This window comes from Anomaloglossus baeobatrachus, chromosome 8 (assembly GCF_048569485.1).
Source record: "Anomaloglossus baeobatrachus isolate aAnoBae1 chromosome 8, aAnoBae1.hap1, whole genome shotgun sequence".
Lineage (NCBI taxonomy): Eukaryota > Metazoa > Chordata > Amphibia > Anura > Aromobatidae > Anomaloglossus > Anomaloglossus baeobatrachus.
The window spans coordinates 183184586-183208803 of record NC_134360.1 but is presented as its reverse complement, the minus strand read 5'-3'; the positions used below and the strand labels follow the sequence as shown (position 1 = coordinate 183208803).

General features: G+C 52.0%; 1 protein-coding gene across 1 annotated transcript in view; it reads right to left on the bottom strand.

The window, feature by feature from the left end:
• Window positions 1–24218, bottom strand: part of LOC142249374 (putative ferric-chelate reductase 1) — a 160609-nt gene that overhangs the window by 83665 nt on the left and 52726 nt on the right. The window contains exons 5-7 of the mRNA XM_075321010.1: window positions 17175–17235; window positions 10496–10819; window positions 10308–10409 (exon numbers count right to left, since the gene is read on the bottom strand). Coding sequence (XP_075177125.1) covers window positions 10308–10409; window positions 10496–10819; window positions 17175–17235 — 487 coding nt within the window. The remainder of the gene's footprint in view (window positions 1–10307; window positions 10410–10495; window positions 10820–17174; window positions 17236–24218) is intronic.

Below are 24218 nucleotides of genomic sequence, written 5' to 3'. Positions count from 1 at the left end.
TCGCTAACGCTCGGGTCCGGCGCTGCTGCTGCTCGGTGGCTCGAGCGGTGGGCCGGATCCGGGGACTCGAGCGGCGCTCCTCACCCGTGAGTGAAAGGGGTGGTTTGGTTTGGGGATTTGGTCCGTGACGCCACCCACGGGTTGTGGTGAAGGTGGGCACCACCACTGCTGATGACGGGGATCCCGGAAGCGATGGTAGGGAGCAGCTGGGATGTTGTTTTCACCCTCCGTGGGTAGGGGTTGGTGGTCCCGGGGCCCGGTGTTGTGACGGGGAGGCAGGGCTGGCGAGGTGCAGGGTCGCAGGGACAGCGCAGCGCGGTGCCGGATGGCACTGGTGTACTCACTCAGCAACAGATGCACGCAAAGTCTCTGGTAAACCAAACGGCTGGATGGACGGGTCTCGCAGCCGGCTGCTGTGGCTTCTCCCGGACAGTTGGCGGTGGCTGCCTTTCCCTGCACCTTTGTGTATGTTCGGCTCCAATGCCTTCCCACCGGTAACCCGCTCCCCAGCGTATATGTGCCAGAGGAGCCCTTTTGCCCGCAGGCTCTGGCCCTAGGAATTCTAGCTTTGGCGGTAGCTGTATTTCCTTTTGCTGGTCGGACGGTTGCCTTTTATTGGGTCTTAGCTGCTAGGAAACCCCCGGGGTTCTGGTCACTAACGGATTTGACCTTTGACGGCGGCTCCAAGCCTGGTCGGGGTCCGCAGGCCCTGCCTGTGTGTGCTGGCTTCACTTCGCTCCCCGGTTTGGTACCGGTGGGCCACCGCCCAACCCCGGTCCTACGGTTCCGCGTTGATTCGCCTCTCCTGCAGACGGCCACCACCGTCTGCCAACCTTGCTGTCGGTGCCTGGGCCACACACCCAGACACAGCCAGTGCAGCTCCTCCACTTCCACTTCATCCCTCTCTCTTTCACTTCCCTAACTGCTCTGACTTCTTTTTTCCGCCTCCAGGCCTGTGAACTCCTCAGTGGGCGGGGCCAACCGCCTGGCTCCGCCCCACCTGGAGTGGACATCAGACCCTGGAGGGAGGCAACAAGGATTTTGTGTTTGGCTGTTGTGCCTGTCTCGGGGTAGGGGTGTGTGTGTTGTAGTACCTGTGATGACCTGGCTAGTCCAGGGCGCCACATTCCCCCTTGGTTAAATGCAGACCATCCGCGGGCTGCCCGTCCACCACTGGTTTTATTTTGCAAACTGTAAAAAGAATAAATAACATGTAACGGTAAACATTAAGCATACTTCAGGTCATTTTGAACGTTGTAAACAAACATTAAAACATTTTTTATAATAACGGACGGACGGCTTCCGCTCTCCCACCCAAGGAACCTAGCCCTGATGCTGCCCCTAAGAAGTGGGCAGCACCCCTTTACCCCAGTCCAGGTTTAGGCTGCCCGAGCGGGAACGGGTACGGTAACTCGCACCCGGCTGTCACTTCAGGGGACCCCACGTACAAGGGGGACCTCTGACCCCCGGCGGATCGCCACCGGTTACGAAAGTGGCGGGCCTGGGCCATCCCTTTCCTCCAGGCCCATCCTCCAAATCTGCCTCTCCGGAGGCGGCAATGGAAAACATTGCCCAACATTATTTACAAACCCACAAGTGCGTGGGTGCCCTGCGAGTTCTCGGGCTTGTCCATGAGCAGTTCCTCATGCAGTGTGGGTTAAACGGCATAACGGGGGACAACAACTCCAGTCCCAACGGGGGCGGCTCTCTTCTTCAGACAATCAGGTTATTTGTATGGTTTGATTAGTGGTCATTCATTCACAACTGGAACAATCAACATACTGCACAGGGTCCCAACGGGGACCGACAGCAAGGTAGCCAGGAACCGCGACCGATTCAACTTTCTTCAGAATGAACGCGGGCATGCACATCCGCTCTCCTGCCCAGGAGCCAGGACCCCTTGGGTGCCCACCGTGGCGGCTACGACCGGACTCTCATACTGCCGTGGGCCCCACCGATCAGTGGCCTGCTCTGGATCAGCCTGTGTGGGGGACGGGCCCAGCTGGAGTCGCTCCGTGCCGGCTACGACCGGCACCTTCAGTAATGAGGGACCCTGCTGTGACGTGGCCTGCTCTGCCACTTGGCAGCTGCGTCCCCGCCGTGCTTCAGCCGAGGCCGGGTGTCTGGACTTCTGGGCGAGGGTCGCCTCCGTTGCGGCCGGGCGGACTGCCGGAGCCATCGTCATCTCCGTCGCAGCCGAGATGTAAGCCGGGACAGGTGAAAGGGCGGTGACAAAGGTAAGGCCCGGGGGCCCCAGGTCTGGGCCCTCTCCCACAGACGCTGCGGGCTCCGCTACCGGTGACAGGGGTAACGGGTCGGTCGGGGCATTGGCCGCGGGCATGGGCAGTGAGGGAGGTGGCGTGGTGGACGGCAGCAGGCCGGGCACCTCAGCCGTATCGACCAATCCCTAGGGGACATAGGGGCGTGAGTCGCTTACCCGCTCCTCTGGAACCACCTCCACTTCGCATGCCCGAATGGTTGCGGCCAGACCCTTCTTCTCCGACGTCCACTCCGCCAGCATGGAGTGGACCTTGGCCTGGAGCTCCTGGCAAATCTTGCTGCTGGGTCCAGGAACGTGTTTCGGCAGAGTCCTGGCGTCCCTGCACTCCGCAGCGCTAGTTACATGCCGCCATTCTTCACCCGTCGCCCCTTGGTCTTTTCTTAGCACCTGCTCTTCAGGGGCGGGGATTTGACTTTTGTGCCTCCACTGCTCGGGAAGATGCTTGAGCGGGAAAATCTTCGCGCCCAAGATGGCGGAATCTGGAATTTTTCGGCTGGATGCCGCAGGCGGGGAACACAAGGCGCACTTCTACCAGCTGGTAGAACGGTAAGATCCTGTTCGTGATGCCAAGTTGTCGCAGGCAGCGGGGCGCTGCGCTCGCTAACGCTCGGGTCCGGCGCTGCTGCTGCTCGGTGGCTCAAGCGGTGGGCTGGATCCGGGGACTCGAGCGGCGCTTCTCGCCCGTGAGTGAAAGGGGTGGTTTGGTTTGGGGATTTGGTTCGTGATGCCACCCACGGGTTGTGGTGAAGGTGGGCACCACCGCTGCTGATAACGGGGATCCCAGGATCGATGGTAGGGAGCAGCTGGGATGTTGTTTTCCCTCTCCGTGGGTAGGGGTTGGTGGTCCCGGGGCCCGGTGTTGTGATGGGGAGGCAGGACTGGCGAGGTGCAGGGTCGCAGGGAGAGCGCAGCGCGGTGCCGGATGGCACTGGTGTACTCACTCAGCAACAGATGCACGCAAAGTCTCTGGTAAACCAAACGGCTGGATGGACGGGTCCTTCAGCCGGCTGCTGTGGCTTCTCCCGGACAGTTGGCGGTGGCTGCCTTTCCCTGCACCTTTGTGTATGTTCGGCTCCAATGGCTTCCCACCGGTAACTTGCTCCCCAGCGTATATGTGCCGGAGGAGCCCTTTTGCCCGCAGGCTCTGGTCTTAGGAATTCTAGCTTTGGCGGTAGCTGTATTTGACTCGCCCACCCTAGGGCTATGGGACACCCGGTGCCGGGCCGGACTAGTCCGGGGGTCGTCAGTGGTGGCGGGGACCAGCTCCGTGGCCCTGGTGGGTGTCAATTAATATGACTGGTGACTTGGGGTGAATAAAGTTTGTGTTCGTGACGCCACCTGTGGTATGCGGCTATTAAGCCGCCGCCGCTGCTGTATGAGGCCTCCGGGGTGATGGAATGGCAGCAATGATGGTACTGCTCCCCACAGGTGGAGCGGTGCCCCGGGGCACAGTTGGTGCTTGTAAATGTCTATGCAGAGAAATAACTGAGGCAGCACCAGGGGTGCAGTTTCAAGGTCTTTACTCACAGTTCTTGTCAAGGCCGGCAGGAGCCTTTGGACTGCTGGGACCACCGTCAGGGACCTCCGCCGATCCCGGGTAGATCTGGGAGTAAATGCCAGTGCACCCCTCTAATTGTGTCCCTTTCTCAGCTGACTTCTTAAACCTTGCCTTTGTAGGATGGACCTGGCTCGGCCTCCACAACAGCCTCCGGGCTGGGAGCTCGCCTGTCGGTTATTTGCCCCCTTTCTAGAGGTTCTGATGTGGGCTGTGGCCCGGGGAGTTTGCAACTTTCCCTGGGCCTCGGTTTTTACTGTTGGAGATGATTTTTCACTCCTCCGGTTTCTAGTGACCGTCCCCTGTTGCAGCTTGATCCCTCCACCGATGTTCTTGTGGAACAGGCCACCACAGCTCACAAGCTATCCGTGGCCCTGGAATACTTTCTCTTCCTCTGCTTGGTGTCACCTGGACCCTCTGAGTCCCAGGTTCTTCACCAGGAAGCGTCACTTTCTTCTTCTTAGCTCCTGACTGACTAGAGCTTCCTTACTCTCTCTCCTTCTCCTCTGCCTCCCGCAGACCTCCTCCTCCTTCTCTCCTCACTCTCAGACTACTCAAACTTGACCTTTTTTTCTCTGTCTGCTCTCTGGTGGCTCCTCCCACCTCTCAGTTGCTAAGCTGTACCCTATAGGAGCAGGGATGGGTCTTACGGCCCCTCCCAGCATGCAGCATGGGAGGGTTGCTGCCACTCTCCCTGGTCCCAGTGTGTACCTAACAATGGGTGTAGTGTAGATTTGCCTGGGGACCCGGCATGTACCCCTTTCCTTACCCAGGATGGGACATCACACCTCTGGATGGGGTGCAATGTCTCTGTGGCGACGGAAGCCTCAGGGGCGCCACATATTTCCTTTTGCTGGTCGGACGGTTGCCTTTTATCGGGTTTTGGCTGCTAGGAAACCCCTGGGGTTCCGGTCACTAACGTATTTGACCTTTGACGGCGGCTCCAAGCCTGGTCGGGGTCCGCAGGCCCTGCCTGTGTGTGCTGGCTTCACTTCGCTCCCCGGTTTGGTACCGGCGGGCCACCGCCCGAACCCAGTCCTACGGTTCCGCGTTGATTCACCTCTCCTGCAGACGGCCACCACCGTCTGCCAACCTTGCTGTCGGTGCCTGGGCCACACACCCAGACACAGCCAGTGCAGCTCCTCCACTTCCACTTCACTCCTCTCTCTTTCACTTCCCTAACTGATCTGACTTCCTTTTCCCGCCTCCAGGCCTGTGAACTCCTCAGTGGGCGGGGCCCAACCACCTGGCTCCGCCCCACCTGGTGTGGACATCAGACCCTGGAGGGAGGCAACAAGGATTTTGTGTTTGGCTGTTGTGCCTGTCTCGGGGTAGGGGTGTGTGTGTTGTAGTACCTGTGACGACCTGGCTAGTCCAGGGCGCCACACATGCGAGGTAGGGACTCGAGCTTGGCGCTGGAGCACCAGGGATACTAGATCAAGTTTGAAATGTACTCAAGCACACCGATGATTGATCAAGTATCGAGCACACTTATCCATCATTTAATACTATTTTACCTTCCTATTGCTCAGTTTTTAGGTACAGGAAACACACAAATTCTATCCTTCTCTTCTGTTCCTATGCCCAGTATGGTGTGTACCTCACTTCTAGTACCCAGATATGTGACATGGCCGGCTTACATGTACCGGTACCTTAGTTTTTTCAGTTATCTCCTCTGCCCTTTTCTCTTATTTTTTCTAACTCTCATGAACAGAGAAATTGTCTTCAGGATTTTGTATTCAAACTAATGGCATGTATGTAAAGATAGTTTAATACTGAGCAAACCTGTCAAGCTTCCACTAGGGGGCGCAGGGACTCAGTGGAGATTGAACTCCAAAGTGCAATAATACAAAAGCCCAACAAAGGTCGCTAGCACAAGGGTAAGAGTAGTCAGACAAGCCAAAGTCAAATCGGAATGTCACATCAATACAGGTGTGTGAGCAAGCCGAAGTCAAATGGAAGCAAGGGGGTCAGAAGCTGAGAAGTCACGTAAGGAGCGGAAGAGGAGCAGGGGCATAATCAGGGGACGTTACCGAGGTCAGAGGCTGGGTGCGCATGCAAGTACAAAGGTGGGAGTGGATGCAGAGACACGGGATGGGACCAGGGTCACGTAGACAGGGCAAACGGACAGTACAGGGGGAACGGAGGTCAGGGAGAGGTAAGCTGGGTTGTGGGACAGATCAGAGCTATCTCACAGGAACTAGTGCGCACACTGCAGGGCAGGAACTATTACTGGCGCCGTCCCGGAGGAGTCCACACCATAATAGAGCAGTGAGAAACCCGGAACGAGGCACGACCGAACAGACCCCCTCGTACCTGACTTAACCCAGTCAGAGCCAAGCAATAGTTATGACAAAACCCTTGTAGAATCCATTTTGAAAAATCTATAGTTGAATTTGTGTGCTAATGAGTTGCAGGTTGGGTTTTTTGGTTGCTCCAAACCCTCCTCTTCTGGTGTATCAGTGTTCTCTAGGAATACTCAACCTTTTATTTTTTATGTATAATTGTGTGCTTTATGAATCTTCTGTTGCTAATAAATAAGTTATGTTTATTTTCCACGTGCATTATCTTTCTATTGTTATTACTCCCCATGCCATTTTCCCGATTCATACTAAATACAGTTTGTCTGTTTCTTTGCATAAACTCTTTGACACTGATTGTTCTTTATCAAAACCAGACAGGTAATATTTCACATTCCAATGTTTCAATCTATTATATCAGTGCCGGAAAAGCAAAAGACACTTATGCATCATAATTTAATCTCCGTTTACTTGATTGTGCTTGGATTCTTGGTACGAAAGGAGAGATAAGACGGACACAATATACCTTCATACTGTGCAGCTGCATTTTTGTACATACAGATGACTATATGTAAAGATCCCATACTCAGACTAATATCGACTGAATCTGCCAATATTGACGAGTTCAGACTTTACTGGTGTGAACGATTGAACTAATAGGCTGAAAAGAATTCTTCATTAAGTATGCTGACACCCCTTATAAACACTGTATGAGCCCCCATATATACACAGTATGATCCAACACATAGCCCCTATATACAATATAAACCCCCACAGTCCTCATATAGAGTATGATTGCCCACACAGTCCCCCTATATACAGTATAAGTCTCCACATAGCACCCCCTATATACAATTTGAGCCCACAAAAAGCCCCCCATGTCCAACATGAGCATACACACCTCCCCATATACAGTACAAGTCCACACATAGCCCCCTATATATAGTATGAACCCTCATATAAGCTCCCTGTATTCAGTATGAGCACCACATAGCCTCCTATATACAGGATGAGCCCTCACATAGGCCATTATATGCAGTCACATTTAAGAAAACACAAACACATACTCACCTCTCTCGAATTCCCCCGGTACTATGCTCCAATCTCTGGTGTACTGACTCTCTGCACAGTAGATGTGATGTAGTGATGTCACTATGTCCACTGTGTGAGTCGCACAAGCTAATTGGTGGAAGAATGAACCCATAAACCCGCCCTTCACCAAGCCACTAACCAATATATCAGTAGGTGCCTTTCTCAGAGGACAAAGGAACTCTTGGCCAAATGAGTTCTCCTGTCTAAGGCAGTGTCGGCTAAATGATTGTCAGAAGCTTTGTTCAGGCGACAGCTTTTCAAATGTGTATGGCCAACCTAACAGTCCATTTACATGGACTGATCAGCAGCACTAAATGACTGCTGATTGGTATAAAGCTATACAAATCGGTAGCTGTTTAAATAAAAGAGATTGTCCACTACTTTTACATTGATGACCTATTGTAAGGAGAGGCCATCAAAGTCTGATCGGCCGGGATCAGACACCCGGCACCCCTACCGATCAGCTGTTCTCTGTGGTAGGGCGGTAGCAGACAGCCAGAAAAGCTCAGTTCCGGAGCTGACAACTCTTCTGATAGTGGCTGCGGATGGATACTACACATCTATCTCTATTGATTTGAATGGGAGGCAGATGTGCAGTAGCCACTGTGGCCACTATCAGTTGATGGGGCAACTCCAGAACTGAGCATTTCTGCCTCCCTGCTGCTGCCAGCACTGAGAACAGTTGATTGGTGGAACTGCCAGATGTCGAACCCCGGACGATCAAACATTGATGACCTATCCTAAGGATAGGCAATCAATGTAAAAATAGTGGAAGACCTCTTTAATGTCTTTTTGCACATACAGGCCATGGCAAATGAGGTGCATTGAACAATCTGTTATAGTTTAGTGCAGCGGGAGTCCTGTTTATACAGGATGATGACAATCAAAGAACTTATTTCATTTTTAAGTTTCCATAACAGTAATTTCACCCGATTAATGAGCATTTTGCATGTTTATCATGTGAGTGGCAGCCTGTTTGTACTGCACGATTATTGTGAAAAGAGTGTTCCGAGAAACATTCGTTCTTGGTAATCTTTCAGTGGAAATAAAAAACTATCAGTGGAACGTTTAGTCATCTTGAGTGACTGTATGTGTACTAGATGTCTAATACTTTTACTTGGAAATGCATGTCAATTTTAAGGTTTAGTACAGTGGTACCTTGCTTAACGAGAACAATCCGTTCTGGGACTGTGCTTGTTAATCAAGGTACTCGTTCAGCAGAGAAAGATTTCCCATAGGAAATCATTGCAATGCTGACGATCCGTTCCACAACTTCTAAAATGTCCCATCCTGGTCCCCTATTCTATCATTCCACACATACACAAACACACACAAACACACACAAACTCACACAGACACACATGCACGCACGCACACACACACACATATTATATGCTCACCTTACCTTCCGTTCCATCGCCGGTCTGCTGGGACTTGCTGTTCTCTGGTACGGGGCCGGGCTGTGTAACGCGTTACCATAACGACGAGGCAGGAACTTCCCGGCCAGAGCGGACCCTAGGCCAGGAAGTAGCTTCACGCGCCCCGGTAATTTACCCGACAGGGGTGAAGACTTCAAGATTCATCCCCGACCCGCTCCAAAATCAGCGTACTAGCGCACCGATGGGATAGGACTTTCCCAAATTACAGTCCAAAGAAATCCTACACATGAACCCTGAGAGCAAGCTCACTCCTTTAGCCATATGGGTGAGCGGGACCCGAAAAGTTTCAAGCTTGAGGGTCCAATTAGTGAGAAGCTGCCACAGGCTAACAGCAACACCAAGGGCACGGATCCACACGTGCTCCCTCCATGTTGCAGCGGTGCTCAGAATTCTGGTTTACAAGCTGTCGGAGTTGTTATTCTTGGACTGAGTGAGTACGCTGAAAAGCCCCTTTTCCTCTACCTAACCGCACCCCAGTCAACAACACCCAACGGGCCCTGGGGCACAAACCCCCTACCCACGGAGGGGTTAAACATCCTGCTGCTACACCATTGCCACCGGGCTCCCCAACAGCAGCGATGGTTTCCTACATTACCACGCACCGTGGGTGGTATCACGAACTTACACATCCCCCTGTACATACCTATCCCCTCGCTTTTGAATTCGAGTGTTCGCGCAGACCCCCGGGTCCGGAGACCACTCGAGCCACTGCGGCTCCGGATCCGAGCGGCTCGGCTGCCGGCACAGGGGGCGGTACATTTACCCTATGGCAGGAGGACACTTTCAGCAGGACAATGCGCCATGGCACAGGTGTTTTATAGTCATAGTTCAGTTCAAGAAACATGACAGCAAGTCTTCTTTGCTAATGTTTTGCACAGTTCTAAGATTTTAATCTTTAAGAAAATCTCTGGGATAAGGGGAAATTACTTATATGAGCCACACATAAGATAGAATACAGCCATGCTCCGAAGAGACACTATCTTGTCTGCATTGACCAATATTTCTCACAATTATGCCATGACAAGTTGATGAGGTCAATGGTGGTCCCATATACTATAAAATAGGTGTCTAGTAGAGATGAGCAAACCAAGGTTCGGTGTTCATTCTGAATACAGACTTTCCCCAAAAAAACAGATTTCGAGTGCTGTACGTATGCAAACCACTTTCACAAGCATCACTCTGCTTGGGTATGCTTGGTGCTCAGCCCAGTGTGAGCCACTTGGAGCATTTGTTTGGCTCGCCTTGAGGATGACCACAGAATGATCGAATGATGTGCGCACCAAAAAAAAAAATTTTATATATATATATAGCGCTGACCCTTATTCTATATATATATATATATATATATATATATATATATATATATATATATTATAAACCCCGCCAACCCTCCCCCGTAAGTACTGTGTTTATGGCTGGGTGTATGTGAGTGGGGACCCGAACTGCCCGATTAGTGACTTCCTGTGGGTTTCAAGTCAAGTCCTTGTCCCAAACTGAAATTCCATGCTTCCGCTCATCACTAGTGTCTATAGTAAAGTGGTCTTTCCGTGTATCTTATAGTTGCATGTCCAAAATGACACATGCCAGCTTTAGATGCAGGATAGTAACACCTTATATTTATCTTCACAGGAAGAACTTACCAAAGGCAGAATGAGAGGTGACATCCGTCCTTCAGAGTAGGCATGTTGGATTTCTACCTGTCCATTTGAATTTATTACGCATATATATATGTCATCCGATCCCTGGAACACAAGAGGATGAATGTTTGCATATTTTTGACAATAAGAAATCACATATGTTTGAATGTAGGACGTTTTTGTTTTCTCACCATGAGCTGGTCATCAGAAAATCCAATGGACACATATCCACCAGAAGGACCACTCATCTCAAAATGATATGCACCATTGTCAGACTTAACAGAGGACATGAAGAAACAGTTAGTTGTTTTGGAGGGGTCACATCCAGAAGGATTGCTAAGGCAAATTTTCTGTGTGCCACAAGTTTCACTTGAGATATAAGTAGGAGGAGGGTTGGAGGAAGCAGAAGTAGTGGTTTCCATGCTAATGGTAATTGAACTTGGTTGACTTGAAATGTTTGATGCAGCAGTAGAAGACACAGTTGGGCTACTTGTTGCGCTGGAGTTAATTAAAACCTATGGAAAAAAACAAGTACTTGATTTTCACATTAATTCAGGATGATATCTCAATATTAAACCTATATTTCAGAATTAAATAGTATTGAAATATAGTACCAAAATCTATGATTAATAAACCATATAAGTTTTATGTCTGTAACCAAAGAAAAAAAACTAAACAAAGCAAAAGGTTGGTACTAGCAACACCAACAATTTATTAGTACTGGAGAACATAGATGTATATTTTTTTACATTTCTGTAGGTCTTTTTAGATTTACAGGAGTCTGGTAGTTCTTTTGCTGGCTGGAAGCATTGTGCTGCCATGATCTTTTTCCTTTGTTGTGTTAACGTATTGAACTACATAATATATAAAAAATGCATGAATAGGTAATAGGGCAGTTCCCTGCACAAAGGCCAATTTAAGCATTAATTTGTGGGGAAGAATATTTAAAGAGAATCTGTTACCATGAGATTTCCACCTAATCTGAGAGCAGCCTGCTATAGAGAAAGATCCTGAGTCGAGAGATGTTTCTTGTACTGAGCTGATTACTATAATTTTGATAAAATCATTGTTTTATCAGCTTGAGATCATAAGAGGACTAGTAAACCTGCTACATTTAGTCCTCCATATCTATGAGCTCTCTATAACCCCACCCCCACCACTGATTGGAATCTTTCTGCCTATGCTTAGTGTACACAGGCATGGGGTTATACAGAGCTCAGCATTCAGAGAACTGGTAGATTTGCATCAGATATGTAGAATGGCGCTGGGCGGCAGTCTAGGGTGAGGGATTGACTCCGGACACCTCGGCATGCTATATGAAATACCGGGTTCTGACTGGGTGTCTGGACCTTTGTTGTGTGGGCTGGCAACCCATGTAAGCCTCATACTGCCACTGACATTGGCTGGCCAGGACTGTTTGAAGACTCACACTCACAAGGAGACCAACGGATCATTTTAAATCACAATTCTTTACTGTTTGGTTTATTCTGTTTCACAACTTTAACTTTCCAGAGAGCGTCAACCTATCTTCCAATACATTACAGTTTTACTCAACATTAACAGACACAGTTTGACCTCCCTCTAGGACTTCCCTAACTTCGCCAATGAGTCCTAGCGAAACCCAGTCCAGTGTCACAGCATACACCGTGAAGGTCATCTTACTTTCTTGCAGTCCCACATACAGTCATTTTTGAGGTCCTATAATGATTAGAGTAAAGATTTCAAACCCGGGACGTGTAGCAGGAAAGTGCTGGGCTGGTTGACTACATTCACACGCCAGTTGAGGTTAGGCCTGCTATCTTGACGGCTATGGGGCCTGGTCACTAGAGTCCTACACCAGTAGAAGTCACCTAGTACCTTGACGGATGTGAGGCCTGGATATAAGGGTTCATAATGTTACAATTAAGAATTTGTCATGTCAAAATGCATCAGAGGACCCGATCCTGTCATGATGAATTTTAATAATATAAAATAAAGAAAGAAGAAACCTTTATTGTTTATATCAATTGCATTTCCTACTATTGGACTTTGTCCTACTGACGGGTGGACTGAATCTCTGGATATATTTGTGGAGGTGACCAACATTCTATGGTGAGCAGACAATATATACCTATTGTTAATGAGTTAATAACAGTTAAATAATAGGACGCATGTACTCCAAAACTAACAAATACAGCAAAAAAACAAAAAAACAAAACAAACAAGTCATCAAAATTATAAAGCTTTTATCAGCAACGTTTGGACGGTGCATCATCAGGCTTGTAGAGGCTGATGTTTGCTAGTAATTTTTTTACTTTTTATTGTTTGCTGATTATATATTTAAATGTCAGCAAAAAATTCAAAACCTATGGGATTGTGTGTCGCCCTGGGCAAGCCAGGGGACACAGGTCACACACCACCACACCCTACATCCCAGGTAGGCACATCTAAGCTAACCAAAAATCCTTGTTGCCTTCCTCCAGAGGCTGATGATTCACACCAGGGGGTGGGCCAGGCGGTTGGCTCCGCCCACCGAGGAGTTCACAGCTCTTTGAGGCGGGAGAAACCAGGCAGTTGAGTCAGGGAGGAGGAAGTGGAAGGAGTGGAAGATTAGCCCAGGCAGGGCAAGAGTGCAGTCAGCTCAGGGACGAGCTTGAGTAAACAACAGAGTCTAGTTAAGGAAGTGAAAGTAGAAGGAAAGAAAAGTAGTAAAGGAGGAAAGCAAGAGTGGTGACAGAACAGAAGGAGTGTGCAAAAGCCTGAAGACTCCAGCTAAGTGCAGGGCAGGTCAGCAAGGTCAGCAACGGCGGTGACTGTCTGAAGGGGGACCGTTTGGAAGTTCCTGGAAGGACCCCGTAGGCTGTGTGCCCGGTGGTCTGGAGCAGTGTTCCGAAGGACAGTCTGCACCAGGGCAGGGGCCTCTCGGACCCCGGCAAGGCTTGGAGTCGCCACAATTTGCCGAATCCGTCAGTGAAGGGGACGTAGATCCCCCAACAACCAAGTCCCGATTGAAGGCAACAGCCCAGCCAGTGTAAGAGAGACACCGCCACCGCCAAGGCACCAGTTTCTTAGGGCCAGCGCCTGCGGGCAAAGAGCAGAGCTCCCCCGGTCCAGCTTGAAGCCGGGGAGCGGGTTACCGGTGGGGACCCATCGCAACCAACAAGTACACCAAGGTGCTAGGAAAAGGGACATCACCGTCACCGACCGGGAGAGCAAGTGCAGCCGTCCGTGGGACCGTCTTACCAGCCGTCTGGTTTACCGTAAAAACTGTGTCAACGTCTCAGGCTGAGTGAGTACCACAGTGCCGCAAGGCACAGCGCTGCCCCCGCGTCCCTGCGCCCACCAGGCCCTGCACCTCCCAAGCCATCATCGGGCCCCGGGATCACCAACCCCTACCCACGGAGGGGCAACACAACACCTGGATGCTCCGCATCACCATCCCCGGGATCCCCGTATTGAGCAGCGGTGGTGAAATCACCACAACCGTGGGTGGCGTCACGGACAATAAACAATCCCCACACCCAACAAACCCCTTTCACTCACGGGCGAGGAGTGCCGCTCGAGAAACCCCCGGGATCCGGCCTACAGCTCGAGCCACCACTGAGCAGCGGCCGCCGGACCCGAGCAGAAGGGGTGAGCGTGGTGTGCTGACACCCTCCTCCCCGCCCGCGACAATTGTCCAAAGCAAAGTAGGTCAGAACATCAAGAACAGATGCTGCTTTTCACGTAATGCTCTTTTTCACGTCATTGTTCGGTATATATATTTTTTTATTCGATACACTCCCAAAAGATAAGCAATTAATATTGATAAATCAAACAGTAGATAACACCTTGGATATGAAACTGAGTCATACAAAATACTGTACACCAATATTAATAATAATATTTAGGACAAATGTCATAATAATATAAAGGAATAGTGAATAATTAAAAAACAAAACAGGACAACATTTGCATAAAATATACAAGGGTGCATAGGTGGCAAATTCACCAGAGCCTTTGAGCTTGATGGGGCCAAAATGATCCCAATTCCTTATACTAAAGGCCCCGTTACACGCTACGATTTATCTGACGATTTCAGTAGCAATGTGACACGCCCAGATTGTAGTTGCGATTTGCTGAGATCTCACATAGGTCGTTTATTAGCGGTCACACGTAACGATCTCACTAGCGACGCAAAATCGTTCAACGATATATTGTTTGACCAAGGCGGTCGTGTGGATGTTGTTCGTCGTTGGCAGGGTGTCAAACGTAGCAATATGTCTGCTGCATTCCAAACGACGAACAATATTTTGAAACTGAACGACGTGTCAACGATCAACGATTTTTACCCTATTTGCGATCGTTCAGAGTCGCACGTAGGTGTCACATGCAACAACGTCGCTAACGATGGACGGAAGTGCTTCACAGAAACAGTGACCGCGACGTATCGTCAGATAAATCGTAGCGCGTAACGGGGCCTTAAGATCAGTATTAGCACATGGGCCTGAAGTTTTGAATACATTAGTTTATTGATATATTAATATGAAACTATGTTATTTATATAAAATATAAATCCAGCGCAATCACATAGAATATTAAAAAGTTGTCTTCTTTATTGATATTTTTTCATAAAATCCAAAAGGTACATGCAGCATAAAAATAAAGGATGCCCAGGTCAGAACGACGCGTTTCAACAAACTGTCTTAATCATGGTCTACCATAGTAATGGTAGCCCTTACGTCAGGATTAGATTTCAACTAAAGGTGGCTTTACACGCTACGACATTGCTAAAGCGATGTTTTTGGGGTCACGGATTTTGTGACATATCCAGCCGAATTAGCGATGTCGTTGCGTGTGACACCAATTAGCTATTTTGAATCGTTGCAAAAACGTTCAAAATCGCTAATCGGTGACATCCCCCCCTAATCTCAATTATCGTTGCTGCTGCAGTAACGATGTTGTTCCTTGTTTCTGCGGCAGCACACATCGCTACGTGTGACACCGCAGGAACGAGGAACCTCACCTTACCTGCGTCCCGTCAGCAATGAGGAAGGAAGGAGGTGGGCGGGATGTTCGTCCCGCTCATCTCCGCCCCTCCGCTTTGATTGGGCGGCCGCTTAGTGACGTCGCTGTGATGCCGAACGCACCTCCCCCTTGAGGGAGGGATTGTTCTGCAGTCACAGCGACGTCGCAGAGCAGGTATGTGTGTGTGATGCTGCCGTAGCGATAATGTTAGCTATGGCAGCGATCACCACATATCGTTACAATGACGGGGGTGGGTGCTATCGCGCTTGACATCGCTAGCAATTGCTAGCGATGTCGTAGCGTGTAAAGTGTCCCTTAGTTTAAAAGGGGTTGTCCACTATCAGGACAACCCCCTTCTAAAATGAAATGGGGCCCCATTGAAAATAAAAAACACTTATATTCACTTCCCTCTTCGGCACCATTCTGCATCTGTAGGCACTCACTGGACATTCTGTCATGTAAGCGCTGATTCACTCACACTTTAATCAGATGGGGAGGAGGAGGTTTAAAAAGGGTACTCTAGGAAAAAAAAATTAAAAATAAAAAAATAAAAAGAAGAGCACAGTACTCTTCCTGTACATTTAATTCAATGCGAAGCAGGAACTGCTCCTTGCTGCTCCCCCTCCCTTCTGGAACATCACACCACTCATCAGGGGACATGGCCTGCTCCATGCTGTTGGTATAAGCCAGCCCCCTGAGAATAGCTGCTTCCCTGCAGTCTGAACAGGGGCATGGTCAAGCATGCCTCAGCATGTCCCCTGTTCTTGGACCGAACAGTAGCAGATAGATATTATCAGTGGGGGAGCACCAGGGAGCAGCTCCAATGTCACATGGAAATACAGGTAATGTGAGGATATGCAACAGAACTATGGACCTCATCTTTATAGTTTATGACTGCAGGGCCAGTAGAAGAATCTATTATCTCCCTTAAGTACCTCTTTAAGCACCGTAGGTCATTAACTGGACAATGATTGTGATATCATGTAGACACTGCAGTCAACATCACATGATTGCCGGGATAGATTAAGGGGCACTTTGCACACTACGACATCGCAGCTGCGATGTTGGTGGGGTCAAATCGAAAGTGACGCACACCCGGCGTCGCAGTCGATATCGTAGTGTGTAAATCCTTTTTGATACGATTAAGGAGCGCAAAAACGTCAAAATCGTATGATTGGTGTAGCGTCGGTCATTTCCATAATTTCGGAAGGACCAATGTTACGATGTTGTTCCTCGTTCCTGCGGCAGCACACATCGCTGTGTGTGAAGCTGCAGGAGCGAGGAACATCACCTTACCTGCGTCCTGCGGCTCATGCTGGCTATGCGGAAGGACGGAGGTGGGCGGGATGTTTACGTCCTGCTCAGCTCCGCCCTTCTGCTTCTATTGGCTGCCTGCCGTGTGACGTCGCTATGACGCCGAACAACCCGCCCCCTTAATAAGGAGGCGGTTCGCCGGCCAGAGCGACGTCGCAGGGCAGGTGAGTGCATGTGAAGCTGCCGTAGCGATAATGTTCGCTACGGCAGCTATCACCATGATATCGCAGCTGCGACGGGGGCGGGGACTATCGTGCTCGGCATCGCGAGCATCGGCTTGCAATGTCGTAGTGTGCAAAGTGCTCTTTAGGGTCAACATCGCTGTAATGGTGTCGGAGAGGAGTATAAGCTGTTTTTATTTTCAATGAGGCCCTGTTTCATTCAAGAAGTAGTGGCAACCCGTTTAATGGAAATTGACCCTGTAAGAAAAAAGTCTCCACTAGTAGTCTTAGCTGAAAAATACTCTTGGTTTGCAAGTTGATAAAGACAAAAAAAAACCAAACAAATAAACACAGGCTTGATGGAGTAGACCTCCAAGTCAGTCATTACATCTACTATATAATCACTTACAGTGAGCTCAGGACTTTCAATTCCCACCCAGTATACAGGCTTTGATTGAAGAATCGTTGCTCTAAATAAATAAAAATATGTAAGTTATTGGAAAAATATATAACATGCACACGCATCTTGCATAGGTTTCAAAGAGAAAGTTAATTACACAATGAATAGAAATCCCATCTATGTATTGTTAGGGCATGTTCACATGTTGCACTTTTGCATGCTCTGCAATCACTCCGCCGGCACATTGACTGACAACCTGCCCTGCATGTACATGCTGCAGAGCAGGTTGTCAAAGTGTGTGAAATGATAACAGTCACCTCACACGACACAGTGTGGGAGCAAATACAACCCTGTGCAGCTCCCAGTTGACTTAAAGCGAGTGGCTCAAGGGAGAATAAAACTTAATTTTCTTACTAGCCATTGCTCCAGTAGGCCTGACAGTCACTGCTTAAAGGGGTTGCTTGTTCTAAAGCCAAAAGTATATAGTCACTCTGTGTCACTATGACTGCAGACTTGTGAATCCTAACATTGTACATATTATGCTCTGTGAGAAATTTTCCAATATCAGCGCCGTGAGCAGCATTCCCGTAACTGCAAGTATGTGATCTGCATACTCCTGGCCACACTCCGACTAGACTGTTTCCAGCCTCACACAAACTTGCTTTGAACACACCAGAAACAGTCAAGTGAGGTTCTGGATGGGAGTATGCATATCACATACTTCTGTTCATGTGACCAAAGTCCTGGTGATGATGTGGCGGCCCTGAGGCTTCAGTTGTGGCGCCCCTGACCTGGTCAGGCACCACTGAGTACTGCACCCATGCTGGGGACAGTACAATACAGGTAATCCAGAAGGCTGACCGAGGTGTGACTACACAGGCGCATAGTGATCAGGTCTCACACATGTACCTTTGGGAGGACCCCTGGGGATCCCAGGAGGGGGCAAAGCCTTCACCTCCACTGGAATAGTGGAGGGGGTAAAAAGCCTCCATCTCCACTCAAGGGGTGTGGTGGAGAGCCTGGTTGCTAGGTGGCGTAGGCAAGAACAGGAGAGGAGGAGCAGTGAGCCGGTTCAGTGTGCAGTTCAGGGGGAGCAGACGTCAGGAGCAGACCCCTGGGGCTGTTGCAGTCTGACAGCGTCCGCGCAGTGGCTACCGACGGGGGAGAACGGTCACCTAGTAGTGCTACCCAAAATCCATCTTCAGCTAAAGAGAGAGCAACGGAGTGGGAAGTAAGGAGACTGCTAGGGAGTTACCAGGCCCAAACGGGTAGTAGGTCCCAGTGCAAGGATAGATCCACCTTTCCTTGCCAAACCTGCTTGAGGGGGCACTTCACACCCCCAAGAACAAACTAAAAAGTCCGCAGCCACGTCGCCACAGTTAGGGCCCATAGTTCACAGGAGGCAAGCAGCCGGAGTGTCCTGGTCCAGGCTACAAGCAAACGGACAAAACGAAGGGGAGAGAGGCTTCAGCAACTTCCCTGGGTGACCCCCATAGGGACTAAAAGTCGGGGTTACCCCAAAACGCAAAGGGCTAAGGAAGGCGAGTCGGTAGTCACCCTCATCAGTCAGCCTGAAGGATACCCGGTTCCAGCCTGGTTCATCCCAGCTACGCCCGGGTTACTCACTCTGCCACCTTCTGTGAGTAAAACCCCTGAAAGACATTCTGCTTGTGTGGAGTTATTCTGCGCCTTGTGGTTCTACACACCTACACAGGGCCCTGGGGCTTGCCTCACTCTCAGGAGGCTACTACAACCGACTGCACCCACCATCAGCCCCAGGCATCCCTTAACCTGCAGTGGCGGTCCCCACTGACCGCAATTCTGAGAGTGGCGTCACGACAATCCTAAAAGAAGATCTCCTACCTGTGACAAGATCCAGCCGAGTGGAGTCCCTGAAGGTAATGCACCGACACTGCACTTGTGGGGCTTCACATCTGGCGTCACGAACAGGATAAGGACTAGACCTGTTCAGACAGGTGACCATGTGCCTGGACGGTCCGCTTGAAAAATTGGAAGCGCCGCCATATTGCCACCATGAAAAGCGCGCTGAAAAACAACAGCAGCCCGCGCTGGGAGAAGTTACCGCCCACGAAGAGGTGTGGCTACCCAGAGATCCCCTGCAGAGTCCTGACCTCGCAAGTAAAGAGAGCGGAAGCGTTCAGAGACGTCGGGACAGAAAGGGAGCCAGAAGCCTGCTGCTAGAGGAAATGGCGTCTGAACACAGAGACCCAGAGCCAGGCTCCACTGCCTGGTGGTGTCGGGAGCTTGCCGAGTTCTGCGATCAACTGGAGGCCAGGGTCGGAAGGCAGATCAGAGAGGGACGTACGGAGTTTCTGGAAATGGCCGCGGCGGTTCAGGCCTATGAGGGGAGAGCCGCGCGCCGAGTGCCAGACCGGGCGGTGACGACTCAGACCCCGATGCTGCCAACGATGGGTGAGTCCAGTGTTGCCCCTGCCAGCGCGAGTGCCCCGATCCCTGCTGCCATGCCCGCGGTCCCTGAAGAGGCGTCCGGCGCGGCGACGCTGAAGCAGGCCGCAGCCACGCCAGGTGCAGCCCGCCAAGCCCAGGCCGCCGCAGCGATGCCCTGCTCGGCCCACCGAGACCCGGTCCCTGCAGCAACGCCCAGTCCGGCCCGCAAAGATCCGGCTGCCGCCGCGACCCTTATCCACGCCGCAGGTGTGACGCTGACCCAGGCCGCCGCCATGCTAGGCCCGGCCCGCCAAGCCCAGACCACGGCAGCAACGCCCAGCCCAGCCCGCCAAGAACCGGCCATAGTAGCGAAGCCCGCTAAGACGCCAGCTGCAACAGCGACGCTGATCCAGGCCGCCGCCATGCAAGGCGCGGCCCGCCAAGACCAGGCCGCCGCCATGCCAGGCGCGGCCCGCCAAGACCAGGCCGCCGCCATGCAGGGCGCGGCCCGCCAAGACCAGGCCGCCGCCATGCAGGGCGCGGCCCGCCAAGAAAAGACAGACGTACCATTGTTTACCCCGGCCTGCAAGGCCAGAGCAGACACCGCTCCCCAGTCTAAGGAAGTCCCTGCTAGGAAGTCCCTGATAGGTGCGGACCCCGAATACTGGAGACTGAAGGCTGACCTGGAGGCCAAGTTCCCACAGGAGATGGTGGACCGGTATCTGCTCCCTCCGCATACCCCCAAGGCGACTCCTGCAGCGACCACGCCAAAGGGTCCCCCGCCCGGGCCTGCTGATGAAAGTCCATCCCCAGCACTGCCACGACAGGAGTGTTCAGAAGAACTAAGGGGGAGGGGAGGCCAGAAGGCTGAGGAGCTGACTCCGGAGCCATCAGCAGTGGATTCATACCCCGAGCCAGAGATGTTGCCATACTCCCGCTGGGACGAGGAAGACCCGATACCCTCCGCTGAAGAAGATCTGCCCAAAAGCCTCACCTGGGAGCTTGTGAGCTGTACCTCGCAGAATCCAGTCCGCAAGACACGGCGCCGTAGCAGATCCAAGTTCGCCCCTGCACCACAGTCTCCAGAGCAGAAAGATGAAATAACGGCCAGAGACTTAGAGGAGAAACGGTTCCTGAGAAGGGCCAAAGCCCAGGTCAGAGGACCCCTTTGTCGAGGAGTAGTAGAAGATTTCAGCCTAAAATCAGGATACGGCTTTATAGTTGCACCTGGTATGAAGGTCGGCATCTTTGTCAATAGAAGAGACGTGAGAGCCCATTTGCCCAGAGGACATCCTGGAAGAAACCTACGGATGGGAGACACAGTGGAGTTTACAATGCATCAGGGAGAAAGAGGCTGGTATGCACTAGATGTTACACCATGTCCTAAAGAAAAAGAAACAGACAAAGAACCCACTGATGAGACCACCACGGACGATGAAAGAGATCGAGAAACCAACAGGTGCCGCAGCCCTACAGGCCCAAGCCCTGGTGAGGAGGAATCCAAGTAAAGCAAGAAAAGTAAAGATAGAAGTTACCAGTTGATAAGTTTTGAAAAGTTTTTGCAACGTTCACAAGTTTAAGCAATGTGCCCACATAAACTAATGTGAGAAATGAACCTTAAGGCTATGAACTGGCTATAGCCACAAACTCTCGCAGTGTAAATAGTTACACCAGAGGGTACCACCACCAGGGCCAGCCTGTTTAGGGGCTTGGCTCGCCTGCAACCAGGGAGCACGTCCATTATGGGGCCTTGGCTTACCTGCAACCAGAGAGCATGCCTGTTTATGGGGCCTGGCTCTCCACCACAAAGAGGGTACCTGGTCAGCACCAACTGTGGAGGCCGCCTCTACATCCTGCCAGAAGAGGCTGAAGGCGCGGATCCACCAGGCCAGGTATACCCTGAAACCACCAGACCACGAAAGCCGCCTCTACATCCTGCCAGAAGTGGCTGAAGGCGCGGCCAACGGGAGAGGCAGATTGGAGGAAAGGTCTGGGGAAGTAGATGGCCCAGATCTGGTTACCAAAAGGACCGGTGACCTGCCTCCTGAAAGGGTTTGGGTGGGTTAACGGACTTGTGGGTGGAGGGTGGTGATGTATGGTACCTGGTGGTTTTGAAAGTTTTACCATGTTTTACTGTTTTATGCATTTTAAAATGTTGTCTTGCAGCCCGAGGACGTGCTGGTGATAACTAAGGGGGAATGTGGCGCCCCTGACCTGGTCAGGCACCACTGAGTACTGCACCCATGCTGGGGACAGTACAATACAGGTAATCCAGAAGGCTGACCGAGGTGTGACTACACAGGCGCATAGTGATCAGGTCTCACACATGTACCTTTGGGAGGACCCCTGGGGATCCCAGGAGGGGGCAAAGCCTTCACCTCCACTGGAATAGTGGAGGGGGTAAAAAGCCTCCATCTCCACTCAAGGGGTGTGGTGGAGAGCCTGGTTGCTAGGTGGCGTAGGCAAGAACAGGAGAGGAGGAGCAGTGAGCCGGTTCAGTGTGCAGTTCAGGGGGAGCAGACGTCAGGAGCAGACCCCTGGGGCTGTTGCAGTCTGACAGCGTCCGCGCAGTGGCTACCGACGGGGGAGAACGGTCACCTAGTAGTGCTACCCAAAATCCATCTTCAGCTAAAGAGAGAGCAACGGAGTGGGAAGTAAGGAGACTGCTAGGGAGTTACCAGGCCCAAACGGGTAGTAGGTCCCAGTGCAAGGATAGATCCACCTTTCCTTGCCAAACCTGCTTGAGGGGGCACTTCACACCCCCAAGAACAAACTAAAAAGTCCGCAGCCACGTCGCCACAGTTAGGGCCCATAGTTCACAGGAGGCAAGCAGCCGGAGTGTCCTGGTCCAGGCTACAAGCAAACGGACAAAACGAAGGGGAGAGAGGCTTCAGCAACTTCCCTGGGTGACCCCCATAGGGACTAAAAGTCGGGGTTACCCCAAAACGCAAAGGGCTAAGGAAGGCGAGTCGGTAGTCACCCTCATCAGTCAGCCTGAAGGATACCCGGTTCCAGCCTGGTTCATCCCAGCTACGCCCGGGTTACTCACTCTGCCACCTTCTGTGAGTAAAACCCCTGAAAGACATTCTGCTTGTGTGGAGTTATTCTGCGCCTTGTGGTTCTACACACCTACACAGGGCCCTGGGGCTTGCCTCACTCTCAGGAGGCTACTACAACCGACTGCACCCACCATCAGCCCCAGGCATCCCTTAACCTGCAGTGGCGGTCCCCACTGACCGCAATTCTGAGAGTGGCGTCACGACAATCCTAAAAGAAGATCTCCTACCTGTGACAAGATCCAGCCGAGTGGAGTCCCTGAAGGTAATGCACCGACACTGCACTTGTGGGGCTTCACATCTGGCGTCACGAACAGGATAAGGACTAGACCTGTTCAGACAGGTGACCATGTGCCTGGACGGTCCGCTTGAAAAATTGGAAGCGCCGCCATATTGCCACCATGAAAAGCGCGCTGAAAAACAACAGCAGCCCGCGCTGGGAGAAGTTACCGCCCACGAAGAGGTGTGGCTACCCAGAGATCCCCTGCAGAGTCCTGACCTCGCAAGTAAAGAGAGCGGAAGCGTTCAGAGACGTCGGGACAGAAAGGGAGCCAGAAGCCTGCTGCTAGAGGAAATGGCGTCTGAACACAGAGACCCAGAGCCAGGCTCCACTGCCTGGTGGTGTCGGGAGCTTGCCGAGTTCTGCGATCAACTGGAGGCCAGGGTCGGAAGGCAGATCAGAGAGGGACGTACGGAGTTTCTGGAAATGGCCGCGGCGGTTCAGGCCTATGAGGGGAGAGCCGCGCGCCGAGTGCCAGACCGGGCGGTGACGACTCAGACCCCGATGCTGCCAACGATGGGTGAGTCCAGTGTTGCCCCTGCCAGCGCGAGTGCCCCGATCCCTGCTGCCATGCCCGCGGTCCCTGAAGAGGCGTCCGGCGCGGCGACGCTGAAGCAGGCCGCAGCCACGCCAGGTGCAGCCCGCCAAGCCCAGGCCGCCGCAGCGATGCCCTGCTCGGCCCACCGAGACCCGGTCCCTGCAGCAACGCCCAGTCCGGCCCGCAAAGATCCGGCTGCCGCCGCGACCCTTGTCCACGCCGCAGGTGTGACGCTGACCCAGGCCGCCGCCATGCTAGGCCCGGCCCGCCAAGCCCAGACCACGGCAGCAACGCCCAGCCCAGCCCGCCAAGAACCGGCCATAGTAGCGAAGCCCGCTAAGACGCCAGCTGCAACAGCGACGCTGATCCAGGCCGCCGCCATGCAAGGCGCGGCCCGCCAAGACCAGGCCGCCGCCATGCCAGGCGCGGCCCGCCAAGACCAGGCCGCCGCCATGCAGGGCGCGGCCCGCCAAGACCAGGCCGCCGCCATGCAGGGCGCGGCCCGCCAAGAAAAGACAGACGTACCATTGTTTACCCCGGCCTGCAAGGCCAGAGCAGACACCGCTCCCCAGTCTAAGGAAGTCCCTGCTAGGAAGTCCCTGATAGGTGCGGACCCCGAATACTGGAGACTGAAGGCTGACCTGGAGGCCAAGTTCCCACAGGAGATGGTGGACCGGCATCTGCTCCCTCCGCATACCCCCAAGGCGACTCCTGCAGCGACCACGCCAAAGGGTCCCCCGCCCGGGCCTGCTGATGAAAGTCCATCCCCA